Source organism: Mus caroli, chromosome 8, assembly GCF_900094665.2.
Source record: "Mus caroli chromosome 8, CAROLI_EIJ_v1.1, whole genome shotgun sequence".
Taxonomy (NCBI): Eukaryota; Metazoa; Chordata; class Mammalia; order Rodentia; family Muridae; genus Mus; species Mus caroli.
In genome coordinates this window covers 102,068,456-102,084,444 of record NC_034577.1, presented here as the reverse complement: position 1 = coordinate 102,084,444, position 15,989 = coordinate 102,068,456, and the positions used below count along the sequence as shown (strand labels likewise).

The 15,989-nt window shown below is 45.3% G+C and overlaps 1 protein-coding gene across 2 annotated transcripts in view; it reads left to right on the top strand.

Annotated features, from left to right (window-relative positions):
- Positions 1–15,789, top strand: part of LOC110299970 (ATP-dependent RNA helicase DDX19A) — a 21,318-nt gene extending 5,529 nt beyond the window's left edge. Inside the window, exons 3-12 of one of the 2 annotated variants that reach the window (XM_021169953.1) lie at positions 413–463; positions 1,319–1,454; positions 7,824–7,916; positions 10,311–10,413; positions 10,724–10,838; positions 11,604–11,781; positions 12,108–12,345; positions 13,666–13,828; positions 14,173–14,364; positions 14,714–15,789. In XM_021169953.1, the coding sequence (XP_021025612.1) occupies positions 413–463; positions 1,319–1,454; positions 7,824–7,916; positions 10,311–10,413; positions 10,724–10,838; positions 11,604–11,781; positions 12,108–12,345; positions 13,666–13,828; positions 14,173–14,364; positions 14,714–14,775 (1,331 nt within the window). In that variant the 3' untranslated portion in view covers positions 14,776–15,789. Of the gene's footprint in view, positions 1–412; positions 464–1,318; positions 1,455–2,323; positions 2,385–7,823; positions 7,917–10,310; positions 10,414–10,723; positions 10,839–11,603; positions 11,782–12,107; positions 12,346–13,665; positions 13,829–14,172; positions 14,365–14,713 lie in introns of those variants that run through there. The other variant, XM_029480485.1, reaches the window with a different exon arrangement.
- The last annotated feature ends 200 nt before the right edge of the window (positions 15,790–15,989 follow it).

The following is a 15,989-nucleotide window of genomic DNA, read 5'->3' as shown; positions in this document are numbered from 1 at the left end:
TTTTCCTCATTTACATTTCCAATGCTATCCCAAAAGTCCCCCATACCCTCACCCCTACCCCCCTACCCACCCACTCCCACTTTTTGGCTCTGGCGTTCCCCTATACTGGGGCATATAAAGTTTGCCTCTCTTTTCAGTGATGGCCGACTAGGCCATCTTTTGATACATATGCAGCTAGAGTCACTGGCTCTGAATTTTTAATATTATTCTAAAGTTTCTTTTGTCTTCCAGGGTTTCTTTATATAAGGCATGAATCAAAACAGGGATTCATGCTTCATTCTTTCTGATCTCCTGGTTGTCTTTCCCAGCTCCTTATATTTGTTCACTTTAGTAGGTTTTAGTGCTTACATTGTCCCAGCCTTTAGGTGGGCTTAGTGGTTGGCTTTCTGATGACAGTTGTTTTCTTGTGTAGGTGTTATCAAAACCAGCACCACTGCAGAAAAGACAGAGGAAGAGGAGAAAGGTAACCATTCTTTGAAGTGTGTTTCCAGAGACTTCCTGTGGAGCTAGAGGCGCTCTTAACTTACGGGGACAGGGGAGTGAGGGGAGGTGAAGAGTGTGTTGTCCCTGAGGCTGTGAGAAAATGTCTTCAGAGTATCGTGTCAGGTCTGGGAAATGGCTCATTCAGTAAAGGGCCTCCGTGAAAGCTGAGCTGAGCAGCAGCATGTCTGTAAGCCTGGCACAGGGAGGAGTGCTGTGACGCAGCAGGGTGACCCTCAGCTCTCTGCCCAGCCAGTCTAACTAGTCAGCTGCAGGCTCACTGAGACGCCGTCTCAGACAGGAGGTGAAGAAGGTGCACAACCTCCATCTCTGACCTTCACATGTAAGTGCATCTTAAACACATCCATCACACACACACAGATATGCAGAACAGGTGTGTGTGTGTGTGTCCGGCTGGACATGTGCCTCAAGGGCAAAACACTTGTCTAGTGTGTGTTAGGCCATGAGCTTTATCCCCATCACTGGAAAAACAAAAAACAAAACACAAAAGGGAGTCACGATAACTAATGAGGTGATTGAGAAAGGGAGCATCGTGTGCTTGTGGCCTCAGCTATGGGAGAGGCTAAGGCAAATGAAGCTTAAAACACAAAATAGCTTAGTCAGTGCAGGGATAGGAATCCAAGTACTTAGACCCTGCAGTAGGAGGATGCTGAGAGTTCAAGTAAGACCCTGTCTCTAGTAACTTAAAATGTACAGGGAGTGGCTTCTCCAACTGGGAATGCTTGACAAGGTATCGTGCAGAGATGGGGAAAGAGCATTTCCTCAAAGATGGGAATTGTCCCCAGTGGATGAAGAAAATCTGCTCTCTTCCTGACAGAGGACAGAGCTGCTCAGTCTTTACTCAACAAGCTGATCAGAAGCAATCTTGTGGATAACACCAACCAAGTAGAAGTCCTGCAGAGGGACCCAAACTCCCCGCTCTACTCAGTGAAGTCCTTCGAAGAGCTTCGCCTGTGAGTAGTCATCAATTTGAACAGCTATTCCTCAGTCCCAATAAATCAGTTCTCAGAACTTGGTCTGGTAGCACACGCCTTTAATCCCAGCACTTAGTAGGCAGAGGCAGGGGATCTCCGAGTTCATTCTAGCCAAGACTACATAGAGAGACCCTATCTCAAAAACAACCAAAAACAAAACAAAACTCCAGCTTTTTAGATTCTTCTAGATTTTTATTTTGGCTTTAAATTTTTAAAAACAAATTATATTTATGTCTTTGAGTGGGTGATACTCCACATAACTAAACAGTGAGTGTGGGAGGGCCATGGTTTCTGGCTCAGGTGGTGGTAGAGTGCTTGCTTAGCAGACCTGAGGTCTTGTGTTTGATCCCTTGGCACTGCACAAAACAGGCATTAGGTGGCATGCCTATAATCCCAGCATTTCAGAGATCTTGCAGGCTGGAGGTCAAAACCTCAAGGTCATTCTAGGCTACACAGCAGGTTTGAGGCCAGCCTCAGACATATGAGGCTATATACATGTGTATACAGTGATAGACTTCTACAATTCTCCCGATTACCCTTTTCCTTCCAATTTAGTTTTCTCTTTTTCTTAGGCACTGGGTCTCTGAGTGGTCTGGTGGTAGTGCAGGCCCATTATCCAGCTTGAAGTTCAGGATCTGCCTGGGCTACAGAATGCATGTGGGATCTCACTATGTTGTCCTTGCTAGCCTTGGACACCTGGGCTCAAGGATCTCCCACCTGAGCCTCATGGGTAGCTGGGACTACAAGTGTGCACGTGCACCTGATTTTCTTAGTAGAGACTGAAATGCTACAGATTTATTCAACATAGCTGAAAGTCTTTTCTTTTTGTTTGTCTTTTATACTCTTAGAACTTTGAATAAAATATTGGCTGACAGGTGATTTCTGGATGTCAGGAACATGTCTAATTAGGTAAGCCCTTTGGAAGACTACAGGGTTTACAAACATTTTTATCTGCTTTTAGAAAGTGTCTGAAAAAAAAAAAAGAAAAAAAAAAAAAGAAAGTGTCTGAAGAGCCTGGATTCTGGTACTGTTGGGGTCTGGGGTTGCTCAGATAATGAAGACAGAATCTTCAAAGTCCGAAATAAGCCAGAAGCACCTTTATTCACTGTGGGAAGCACTTCTAGCGGTGGCTAGCGGTGCAGTCAGGTTTGGTGCTGAACTGCTTCCCTGAAGGGAGGGAGCAGGCTCTTGTGAAAGCATAAAACCCCAAGCAGGTGTTCAGAGGATGATAGAGAAGGACTTTGTTAGTTGGGGGTTAGTCCTTGAGTAACAGCCTGTCCCAGAATGCGGCTGATTGTAGGATGTTTATACAGGCTCAAGGCTTTTTTAATAAGGCACTGGTCTTATTTCAACTTTATGGGGCTGACACAGGCTAGATGGTTTTTACTGTAACTGAAGAGATGTAAGGCAATTACATGCAGTAAAATGGGGGCAGTGGCCTCATGCTTGGAGTTGCTTTAGGCTCTTCAGTACTGAGAATGCAATGCAACCTTTGATAGGCCAGGCTCTGAAAGAAGGGAGTGCCTAGTAATAAAATATACCCAATAGTTCTCAGAAGCAGTTTTCTTGTTTAATTATTTGAAATGAGACTGGGCTGTATAGCACTGTGTCTATAGTCAACACTGCCATACTGACCACTTGAAAATGTAGGATGGATGGAGCGCTTGTAGCAAATACTGTGTGTGAGAGAGAAACAGATTTTTCTCTAACCTGGAGCACATCCATGCAGCTGGATATCCCAGGGATCTTCCTGTCTCTACTACGGTCCTGCTATCCCTGATGTTACAGGCATATACCACTACTACGCTTTTATGTGAGCGCTGGCCATCTAAACCCAGGCCATCATGCTTCTGTGACAGTGCGTTACCAGCTGAGCTGTCTCAGCAGCCCCATTCATATCAAATGTTCCTATCACAATCCTTTTGGTTTTTTTGGTTGGGCAGTTGGTTGGTTTGGGGTTTAGGTTTTTTAAGACAAGATTTCTTTTTTTCTTTCTTTCTTTTTTTTTGGATTTTTCGAGACAGGGTTTCTCTGTGTAGCCCTGGCTGTCCTGGAACACACTCTGTAGACCAGGCTGGTCTCGAACTCAGAAATCCACCTGCCTCTGCCTCCCAAGTGCTGGGATTAAAGGCGTGTGCCACCACTGCCCGGTTAAGACAAGTTTCTTTGTGTAGCCCTGACTGTCCTGAAACTGGCTCTGTAGACCAGGCTAGTCTCACTGAAATCCACCTGCCTCTGCCTCCCAAGTGTTGAGATTAAAGGCATGTGCCATCACTGCCTGACAAAATTATATTTTTTAATTTAGATATTTTTGCATGAGTGCTTTTGCCTGCATGTATGTATGTGCACCATTTGTGTGCCTGGTACAGGAGGAGATTAGAGACTTCCTGAAACTGTAGTACCAGATGGCTGTGAGCCACCATGTGGATGCTGGGAACAGAACTCAGGTCCTCTGGAAGACCAGCCAGTGCTCTTCATCACTAAACCATCTCTCCACACCACTCCTCCTCCTTTTTTTCTTTTTTTTATTGGGGGGGGAGTGTTGTTTTTCGAGACAGGGTTTCTCTGTGTAGCCCTGGCTGTCCTGGAACTCACTCTGTAGACCAGGCTGGCCTCGAACTCAAAATTCTACCTGCCTCTGCCTCCCAAGTGCTGGGATTAAAGGCTTGCGCCACCACGCCTGGCCACTCCTCCTTCTTAAGGTCTTATTACATAGCATAAGGTAACTAGGACTGACTGGGTAGTGTAGGTTAGTCTAGACTCACAGTTATCCTCCTGCCTCAGACTCCTAAGTGCTAGGATTACAAATGGGAGCCAGTTGTCTCAACTGTATCAGGGAGGTTTGATGATCTCAGTTGTTTCCTGAGTCTTATTGAGTTCTAACTCCTTTCCTTGGAAAGACTTGCACTGTCAGTTCAGTTCTGATGGATTGGTGTCTGTCTGAAAGAACTTAGCTATGTAGCCATGGCTGGCCTGAACTTGCAGAGATCCTCTTGCCTTGACCAGCCAACTGCTTCACTTACAGAGCTAAACTACCAGTTAGAGCTTGAATTGTCCTCGTAGGTAGGTTTTCTCTTATTTAGTTGTTGGACGGAACCTCGATCACTGTTGGGTTTTGTGTGCTGTGCATGGAAATGTATGTGAGCACACTTGGGCAGAGATTGATGTTGGGTATCTTGCTGTGCCATTTCCTGCCTCTCACTGAACTCACATCTTACCTGTTGGTTAGACTGGCTGCCGAGCAAGCTGGGGATCCAGATCTCACTGCCCATTTCCATACACTAGGGGTGCAGACACACGCCTCCATGCTCAGCCTGGGTTGTTGTTTACTTACAGATCTGACATGCAAAAGACTGAACCAGTGGAACTCCTTGGGTTGCTGAATACTGACTAGGTAGTGACTGTTTAACAAGCACGTCAGCGGCTACCTTTATTACCCAATTGAGAATACCAAAGGGTTTTGTTGTTTTGAAAATTAGCTGTGTATGAGCACCTACATATGCCAGAAGAGTTTACTTCTGAGATTCCTTCATCTTTTAAACATTTAATATTTTAAAATTTACTATTTTTATCTTATTTAGTATGAAATTTTTATTGTATATGTTTTACAATATATGTTGTGCCTATATACACACATTATGTGTATTTGTATGAATAAATTAATTGTGTGTGTGTGTATGCCTGCCTGGGGCCATTAGAGGCCAGAAGAGGGCAGCCAGTAAGATTCCAATAGAAATAGAATTACAAACAATTATGAGCTGCCACATGGGTGCTGAGAATCTAACCAACTTTTTTTCTTTTCTTTTTTTGGTTTTTTCAAGACAGGGATTCTCTGTGTAGTCCTGGCTGTCCTGGAACTCACTTTGTAGACCAGGCTGGCCTGGAACTCAGAAATCCACCTGCCTTTGCCTCCCAAGTGCTGGGATTAAAGGCGTGCGCCACCATGCCCAGCTATAGCTAGTGATCTTTAACTACTGAGCCATCTCTAGTCCTTTTGTCTTTCTTTCTTTTTTATTGCATATATCTCTATGTGTGCATGAGTACAAATTGCACAGAGGCTAGAGTATAACTTGCGGGAGTCAGTTCCCCTATTCTATCTCTGGATTCCATTTGACAGATCAGACTTGGATCATTAGGCTTGGTAGCAGATGGTTTTACTCATAGACATCTTGCTAGTCTTCCCTCCCCCAACCCCCTTTTAAAGTCTCACTCCGTAGCTCAGGCTGACCTGGAACTCACTGTAGCCCAGGATAGTATGCTCAAGGCAATCCTTTTATTACAGCTTTCTGAGTATTGTGGTTACAGGTTTGAGACATCATGCCCTGCTATCAGCTTTTCTGTGAAAGCTGAGCATAGTAGGAAATACTGCGATCCCAGCACTCAAGGCAGAGGCAAAGGGAAAGTGGTCAGGAATGCAAGGTGACCCTCAGCAACATAGTGAGTTCAAGTCAAACTGGGTTATGTCAACTCTTTCCTTTAACAACAACAACAAAATTTAAAGCCTCCTGGCCTGACAGATGGCTCTTTGAGTAAAAACCATTGCTGTGCAAGCTGACAACCTTAGTTCAATCTTAAAACANCTTTTTTTTTTTTTTGGTTTTTCGAGACAGGGTTTCTCTGTGTAGCNCTGGCTGTCCTGGAACTCACTNTGTAGACCAGGCTGGCCTTGAACTCAGAAATTCGCCTGCCTCTGCCTCCCGAGTGCTGGGATTAAAGGCGTGCGCCACCACTCCAGGCCACTTAAAACAACTCTTGAAAATTGTCCTGTAACTTGCACATGAGCATGGGACACAGCAGGTGAAACCTGTACTCACAGATACATCATGCACTTATGCACAGTAATAATGAATACACACTCTGTGAATACAGCGGTAGTAGGCAACTTATATAAGTGTAATATTAATTGATAGTTGTTATAGAGTTACTTGAAAACTAGTTGCCAGAACTGCATCTCAGTTGCTATAGTGTTGGCCCCGCATGCAGGAAGCCCTGAGTACAGTCCCTATAGTGGGTGAAGTGTACTGGCACACTTGGGAGTGTGCCAAGTCAGGGTGTGAGGTCTACCAAGTTTCAGAACAGTCGTGGCTTCATAGAGAGACCTCATCTCTCAGAAAGAAAAACAGTTTCACAAAATATAGATGATCAGAATTAAGGATAACCTTGGATACCTGAGACACTAGTCAAAAAAAAAAAAAAACCTCTGAAAATTCCATTTTTTTAAAGAAATTCTACATTGCAACAGTATAGCAAGCAGTGTTTATTTGGAGGCTGGAGAGGTGGCACTGACTGCTCTTCCAGAGGTCCTGAGTTCAATTCTCAGCAACCACATGGTGGCTCACAGCCATCTGTAACTAGATCTGATACCCTCTTCTGGTGTGTCTGGAGATAACAACAGTATTCTTGTATACATAAAAATAAATCCTTTTTTAAAAAAGCAGTGTTTATTATAACTTATTTCATCTTATGAATTTATCACTTTTGCTGCATCCATGGAACACTTGTCATCCAGATCTGACCAGATAGGTGGGCCTGCTGAAAGCGTGGATTCTTCCATTTAATTGAGAAACTGTAGTAGTCTCAGAGTAGCATTTAATAGGGTAAGATGAGACTTTGGTTTTAGGTGGGTTTGGGTGGTGTGAGAGCTGGAAATGGCTGTGGATTAGAACCTGTCGCTGCTGGTGCATTAGACTGCAGCTTGATTCCCAGCACCCACTGCCAGCAGTGCATGGCTGCTTGTAACTCCAGCTTCATCGAGTCCAGGCTCTTTTCCTGTCTTCTGTAGGCGTGCACGTATGTGTGTGCAAACACACACATACACACACACACACCCCTATGCATACACATATGAATTCATACACATAGATAAAAATAAATCTTCTTAAAAAATAGTTTGAGTTGGGCAGTGGTGGCGCACGCCTTTAATCCCAGCACTTGGGAGGCAGAGGCAGATGGATTTCTGAGTTCGAGGCCAGCCTGGTCTACAGAGTGAGTTCCAGGACAGCCAGGGCTACACAGAGAAATCTGTTTCAAAAAAACAAAAACCAAACACACAAACCATAGTTTGGAGGTGGTGAGGTAGTTAATTGGGTAAAGGCACTTGCCACCAAGCCCAATAACCTGAGTTCAAACCCTAGTACCTTCATAGTGAAGGGAGAACGCTGACCTGTGCAAGTTGCCCTCTGACCTCCAACTGTCCGCCATGGCACATGCTCACGTACACACATACATAGAGAATAACCAAATGTGAATTTTAGATCATACCTAGGTAGATATATCTAGGGAAGGTGATAAGTCTCTAAAGACATTTTAATTGCTGGAAAACCATCTTATCTCTACCCTTCCTCCTAGGAAACCACAGCTTCTCCAAGGAGTCTACGCCATGGGCTTCAATCGACCATCCAAGATCCAGGAGAATGCTCTGCCCATGATGCTTGCTGAACCGTGAGTACAAACCCGGCTGCACCTCTTCACAGGTAGCTAAGTGTTTCACAAATGACTTTCATTGTTGCTGAGCACAAAATGGGCTGTCTGGGACATCCTGCTTCCTCAGGAAAAGAGCTTCAAAAGTGCAAAGAGAATCAGGGATTTGAACATACTTCTTGGGGGAGAGGAACGTTGAGACAGGGTTTCTTGTGTAGTTCTGGCTATTCTTAAACTTGATCTATAGACCAGGATAGTCTCAAACTCAGAGATCTGCCTGCCTCTGCCTCCCAGTGGAGGGGTTAAAGGCGAGTGTTAACTAACACTCCTGGCCTTCACATGGCCTCAGCAGTTAAGAGCACTCTGCCAGAAGACCCAGGTTTAATTCCCAGTAACCACATCATGGGTTCACAACCGTGTATCTAACTCTAGTTCTAGAGGATCTGATGCCCTCTTCTAACCTCCTAAGGGCACCAGGCATACAAGTGCTTCACAGATGTGTAGGCTAAAGATCCACGCACATAAAATAATTTTTTAAAAATAATACTTTGAAATTTTTTAGCTCTACAACAAAAAAGTATACAGAGAGATAACAGGAATATCTCTCTAGCTTTGTTCAGCATGTAAGATATAACATTAATCTAGTTGCAAGTGGAACCTCCCATAGGCTCTTCCCATCCCCTGTCTACCCCACCTGAAGCAAATGCCTTCCTGACATGGGTTATCTCCTGTGTGTCTTTAAATACTTTCACCGTGTTCATAGGTGTCTAATGCTCTGAAGGGTAGCTTGCATATTTTTAAAACCTAGATAAATGATATTGCATTTTGTAGAATTTTTTTTTCTTCCTTCCTTTTTTTTTTTTTTTGTTGTTGTTTTTTTGAGACAGGGTTTCTCTGTTTTTTTTTTTTTTTTGTTGTTGTTTTTTTGAGACAGGGTTTCTCTGTGTAGCCCTGGCTGTCCTGGCACTCACTTTGTAGACCAGGCTGGCCTCGAACTCAGAAATCCGCCTGCCTCTGCCTCCCGAGTGCTGGGATTAAAGGCGTGCGCCACCACGCCCGGCTGTATAGAAGAATTTTTAAATCTCAACTTTTATTTTTGCTTGTTTGTCTGCTTTTGATTTTTGTTTTTTTGAAATAAATATCACTATGTAGCTTTGGTTGTTCTGGAGCTCACTCTATAGAGCAGCCTGAACTCACAGAAATTCACTTGCTTCTGCCCTGAGTACTAAAATTAAAGGCGTGCAACCACCACACCTGGCTTCAACTATTCTAATGACAAAACACCATGGTACTAGGTCAGGTGATGTAGATTGTAAAGGTTCCTTCTAAAACACCCAGTAGACCTAGTTATAAACTCAGTATGTAGAAGTAAGGTCATGGATCATGAATTTGAGGCCAACACCCTGAGCTAATAATAAGACCTTGAAGAAAGAAAGGAGAATTAGCCAACTGAATAAGAGTCTTAAGTCAGCTGTGTAGGTGGGAAGAGAGAATATCCAGAAAGCTGGACTTAGGGGCATGGGATAGCTCAGCAGAGAACACCATTGCGGCTTCGGTGGCCTAGATCTTACTCCGCAGTCTTGATCTCTCTGGGATACTTTGGGCATTAAAATTAGAATATTTCAGAATCTGGAATGAGGATTTTGTTGGTGTGAACCCATCTAAATAATAATACTAAATAATACCTTTAAAAAAAAACTAACATAGAATAAAATGGAGCTATGAGGTAGCTCAGAGTACATGCACATTCCAATAATTGACACCTGTTAGATGGATCCCTGGGACCATGTGGTAAAAGGAAAAAACCAACTCCTAAAAACTGTCCTCTTCGTTCACACTCACATAGCTCCACTCCCCAAAACACAAAGCACAGAAACGTAATTTGTAAATCTTTGAAAGGGGCTGGAGAGATGCCTCAGTGGTTATAAGCACTTCCTGCTCTTCCACAGGACCCAGTTTTGGTTCCTATTACCCTGTCAGGTGAACCACAGCTTCCTGTGACTCAAGTTCTAGGAGATCTGACATCTGATTCCCTCTTCTGGTCTCTGTGTGTACTCAGCCACACATACATGGCATTCTATACACAGATATAGAGGCGTGCATAAATGAATCAAAGCATTTTTAAAATGTAGGGGTTGAAATGAAGCTGGTGGCACATTACCGAATGAAATACTGTGTGAAAGTTATTTTCTGTTCAGTGCAGAAACATAGGTAATAAAAAGAAACTTAAGTGGATTTTTTTTTTGAGACAAAATCTCACCATGTAGAATTGACTGTCCAGGAATTTGGTATGTAAACCAGGCTGCTCTCACACTTAGATCTGCCTGTGTCTGCCTTCTAAGTGCTGGGATTAAAAGTGTAGATCACCACACCTTGCTCCAATAGTTATTTTATTTCTGTTCTTTGTCATTGCAGCCCACAGAACCTGATTGCACAGTCCCAGTCTGGTACTGGGAAAACAGCTGCCTTTGTCCTAGCTATGCTCAGCAGAGTGGAACCAGCGGACAGATATCCTCAGGTGAGTGTTAGAAGCCTGGGGGCTGTTGCTTGCCTGCCCTGAGACCCAGTAGAGCCATGTGATGAGGTGTAACTTGTGTTGGCACCTCAGTCTTGGACTATCTCAAAGCAGTTAGTGCTCCATGCCTTGACAGGGGAGGATTCTTATGGAGGCCTCAGCTTTAAGCAGTGATTTCTATGGCCTCCACTGATGCAGGGTTCCTTACTGACAGCATTTGTTCAACAGGTCCTGCTTGAGGAGTAGGTCCCTGCATTATTTCAGGAGGCCGGTTGTCTGTCACTAAACTTGCCTTCTGTGATTTCTCTGCTAGTGTTTGTGCCTGTCCCCAACATATGAGCTGGCATTACAAACAGGAAAAGTGATTGAGCAGATGGGCAAGTTTCACCCAGAATTGAAGCTAGCTTATGCTGTTCGAGGCAATAAATGTAAGTATAAGGGAGGAGGCCTAAACAGAGATGGAATTTGTAAACTTGGGCTCATGCCTGACCACTGGCTTAATTTGTTAAAATGGAATGTTAAAGTGAACATGAATTAGATTAAACTTGACCTAGCTTAAATTTCAGAGACTGTGTGTCATGGGCTTGTGTGTTGTAAACTAAAGAGATTTATCCTAGGAAAACTACCTGTACAAGTAGAGTCTCCATAGACCAGAAAGCAGAACAGAAAGGCTGCCAGGATCCTTGACTCAGTTACCAGCTTAGGACGAATTGAGTGAACTGCATGGGAGAGTAGATAATACGAAAAGACACACAGGGGCCAGAGAGATGGCTCAGCGGTTAAGACCACTGACTGCTTTTCCAGAGGTCCTGGGTTCAACTCCCAGCAACCACATGGTGGCTCACAACCATCTGTAATGGGATCTGATTCCCTTTTGTGGTGTGTGTGAAGACAGCTACAGTGTTACTCACATACATAAAATAAGTAAATCTTTTTATAAAACATACATATAGCTGGGTGGTGGTGGCACACGCCTTTACTCCCAACACTTGGGAGGCAGAGGCAGGCAGATTTCTGAGTTTGAGGCCAGCCTGCTCTACAGAGAGGACAGCCATGTGTGTGTGTATGCTCCCCAAATGATGTGAAATCTGAAAGTGACTTGTTCTGACACTTCTGAGACAATAGAGAAGATTTTTATTTCCAGAGCTGGCTTTCTCTTTGGAACATGTAAAGAAAACTTATCTTTTCCACAGTGGAGAGAGGTCAGAAGGTGAGTGAGCAGATTGTCATTGGCACCCCCGGGACCGTCCTGGACTGGTGCTCCAAGCTGAAGTTCATTGACCCCAAGAAGATCAAGGTGTTTGTTCTGGACGAGGCTGATGTGATGATAGCGACTCAGGGCCACCAAGACCAGAGCATCCGCATCCAGAGGTAGGAACTAGAGCCAGGAAGAACTGGCCAGAGCTCCTCTTGCATCTTTGAGTTCTTTGCTCTGCTCTGTGCAGCTGCATTGGTCTGGTGGGCCATTTGCACAGCAGCTGTCACCATGCTCCCAGCATGGGTTGGGGAGAGAGGCCTGGGTCCCTCACTCAGCCCCAGTGCCATGCTGGGTCTGCTCCTCCCGGTCAGGATGCTCTCTGCCCACCTCAGCCTGCTGCGGCTGCAGCCCATCCAGAATGGGGAGGCTGAGCNTGTGTTCCTTCCCTCTGGCTCTACTGCCTTGGAGTCTTGCAAAGTGCCCGGACCTCCACTTGCAGGATGCTGCCCAGAAACTGCCAGATGCTGCTTTTCTCGGCCACCTTTGAAGACTCGGTGTGGAAGTTTGCCCAGAAGGTGGTCCCAGACCCCAACATCATCAAGCTGAAGCGCGAGGAGGAGACTCTGGACACCATCAAACAGTACTACGTGCTCTGCAGTAACAGAGAGGAGAAGTTCCAGGCCCTGTGCAACCTGTATGGGGCCATCACCATCGCCCAAGCCATGATCTTCTGCCATGTGAGTAGCTGTCCTGGCCTGCTCAGATGCACAGTCCCTAGATCGTTCAGCCTGTCACTCAAAGGGACCAAATACTCTGTAGCAAGGAACTAGCTTGTAGGAATGGAGAAAATGGTTTCTTTAGTGGTCATGTTGTAGGGGTTATATAAGTTTAACACAGCATTCCTAGATGGGTGTCTATTTGTAGGGATATGTTCCTGGAAAATCTAAACAAAGCTGCTGCTGACTCCTAGGAAAAAGGAAGCAACGGAACAAGCTGGCTCTTGTCCCAGGATGAAGCCCTTGAAAGTAGTGTTAGGAGACAAGAGACACATCCTCTCTGTCAGTACAAACATTCCCCTGTGCTTTCATTTGCTGGGGGATTTTGTTAGTTTTCTTTATGTTGTTTTTCAAGTCAGGGTTTCTCTGTGGAGCTCTGGCTGTCCTGGAGCTCTTTTCAAACTAGGCTGGCCTCACTCTCAGACCCCTGAGTGCTGGGATTAAAGTTGCAGTATATTTTTTGAGCTACTGAGGCATCATTGCTCATGTTAGCTTAAAGTTGTGCATTCAGTAGTTCTGTCTCAAGACTCCTCTACCCAGAACCATCCCTTCATGTCTCAGACATTGCATGTCTGACTTTTTTTCTTCATGACATCTCAGAGAATGAATGCAGCTAATGGGGTAATAGAATTATAGAACGTCTCTGATTTCCCCAACTCCTTTTGTGACCCATTCAGGTTTGTGGTTTTTGGTTTTGTTTTTTTTGTTTTTTCGAGACAGGGTTTCTCTGTAGCCCTGGTTGTCCTGGAACTCACTTTGTAGACCAGGCTGGCCTCAAACTCAGAAATCCACCTGCCTCTGCCTCCCAAGTGCTGAGATAAAAGGGGTGCACCACCACCGCCTGGCTTTCAGATTTGTTTTTGAGGTAAATGGCTCACTGTGTAGCTCAGACTAGCCAACTTAAATCTCTTCTACCTCACTTTCCCAAGACCTGAAATTGAAGTTCTTTTTGTTACATTTACATATTGTGTGTGTGGACATATCACAGTATGTCAGGATATCTGAGGACTCAGTTCTCTTCATCCGCCACGTGAGTCTCTGGATTCAAACTCTAGTCAGCAAGCTTGACAGTGAGTTGGAGCCCACTGCACCATTTCAGCAGACCCCAGTGTAGTGTTGTAGTGAAAATTTTGTAAAATTGTTTCCCTTGTGACACTTTTGCTTACTGTTGTACTATCAGGTTGGCAATTTTACTGTTTAATGATTAACTGGTTACAGTCTAGATCCACAGTCTCTTTAGGTACTAATATTTCTTACATATTTGTTTGCTTGTTTTTCCAGACCCGCAAAACAGCTAGCTGGCTGGCAGCAGAGCTCTCAAAAGAGGGCCACCAGGTGGCCCTGCTGAGTGGAGAGATGATGGTGGAGCAGAGGGCTGCCGTGATCGAGCGCTTCCGAGAAGGCAAAGAGAAGGTTCTGGTGACCACCAACGTGTGTGCCCGTGGTGAGCAGAGACTGGCCCCGTTCACCAGGCTGGGGGCCCAGGCCCTGTGAGCAAGAAAAGTTCTTGTCTAGTGGGGGTGGAGGGTTTGAAGGACATTCCTTCCTAGGAGAGGCTGGGTGGAAGGGAAGCCCGCAGTCTGCCTTGGTGGGAAGGTTTCCAGGTGCTCCCTGTCTTGTAGACTTGTGTCCTGCGGCCTCAGCTACAGACCCTCTTTAGTGGTGTGCGCTTTAGTGGCCACATGCCAGATGTGACCTGTTCCAGCCAGTGTCTTCAGCCCAAGTGTGTACGTGTGGCTGATGGTGCCCCTCTGTCTCCTGCCTGCCTCCCCCAACCCCTCTGTACAGGTATCGATGTTGAACAGGTGTCTGTGGTCATCAATTTTGACCTCCCTGTGGACAAGGATGGGAACCCAGACAATGAGACCTACTTGCACCGCATTGGGCGCACTGGCCGCTTTGGCAAGAGGGGTCTGGCAGTGAACATGGTGGACAGCAAGCACAGCATGAATATCCTCAACAGGATCCAGGAGCATTTTAGTGAGTGCCGAGTTGGCTCTGCCTGGATCCCTTTCAGAGGGGGTGTGGGAGAGGGGAAGTTTTCATGGTCCCTGAGGTGAGCTCTGTCCCTGCATATCAAGGGCTCAGGGGCTGCAATATCAGTGCCCTGGGACCAGGCTGGGAGAACCTGACTTCCTGGGAAGTTGGTAGCCATGACCAGAGCCCTGATGCTATCTGCTCAGGCTCAGGAAGCCTGCTTGTGCCTAGAGGAAGCATCACTGTCCCTCAGGGAGGTGCCTCCGCAGACTGCCATGCTGTCCTGGGTGACTTCTATTGCATTTCCTCGGTAGTTCATGGTGGTCTTCCTGTCTTTTCTTTCTCCCCTCAGATAAGAAGATAGAAAGATTGGACACAGATGATTTGGATGAGATTGAGAAAATAGCCAACTGAGGCGCTTCTCCATGGGCTGGCGCCACCCTCAGCACTCCCTGCCTGGGAGTCTAGTGCTTTCATGGCATAGGCCTTGACAGGCCCCTCAGAGACCACGGGCTGAGTAGAGACTACCTACCTCATTCGGAATTACGTTTGGACTTGACAAATTTGTGCAAATAGTATGGGGTAATCTAAGAAAATTTACAATTTAGAAAATAGCCCTGGCTTGGTGTGGTGGTGCACACTTTTGGTCCCAGCACTTGGAGGGTAGAGACAGGAGGATCTCCGTGAATTACATGCCAGCCTGCTTTACTAAATGAGTTCTAGGACAGCCAGAGCTATGTAGTGAGCCCCTGTCTTGAGGAAAGAACTGAGTTCTCGGCACTATTCCCCTTTAAAGCCAGTTTTCTCTTGTATGGTAATATGGTTGCTAATGCTTGGGCTGCAGGCCTTTATGTACACTGGCTGGCTCCCTGTGTTTTGACCAATCCTCAACCTTGAATAAATGAGAGGAAAAGGCAGTTCAGAGAGGTCAGGAGAGACACTGCTATAGTTCACCTGCCTCTGATAGAACCAGTAGAGACACTCTGTTCTCCATTTACCCCCACTCAACCTCCCTCCCCCTGGTGTAACGCCTTGGTTATGTCTCTATTCTTCAGATTGGCAGACAGAATGGAAGTCAGCAAATCACAAACTCGAGGGTCATAGACAGTCCCATTGAAGATGGAGGTGTCTTTCCTCCTGTTCAACTAGTCTGTGCCTGGCTCCATTGTTTGGTTCCAATCCATGGGATTTCATGCCACGTAGCAACTTAGAAAGGAAGTTATGACCAAGCAAAAACTCTCAACTATGCTATTAGCAGATTTATGGGTTACTTCATACATTGTATGAATCAGATTTGATAAATCAGTGATATCACAGCATTCTCAGAAACTTTAAAGTAATTATGAGAAATTTTGCTAATCATGATTTGTTATTTGTATTTTTCTGCTTACTAGACTAATATATGCTCATTAAAAATGTGTATACGAATGTCTGTGTGCACTTGAGGCACCATAGCTACCAGCCTACTCAGCATGTCCCTCTGTCTCTTCTGTCTTCCACAAGTGTGAACACTTCACACTAGTTTGTAAGCTGTTGGTTCACTTGTATGCCCATCTCCTCTGGAAAGTAGCTGTCACCCTCATGTATAGCCACCCTGGCCCAGGTTTCAGAATTCCTCAGAGGTAGGT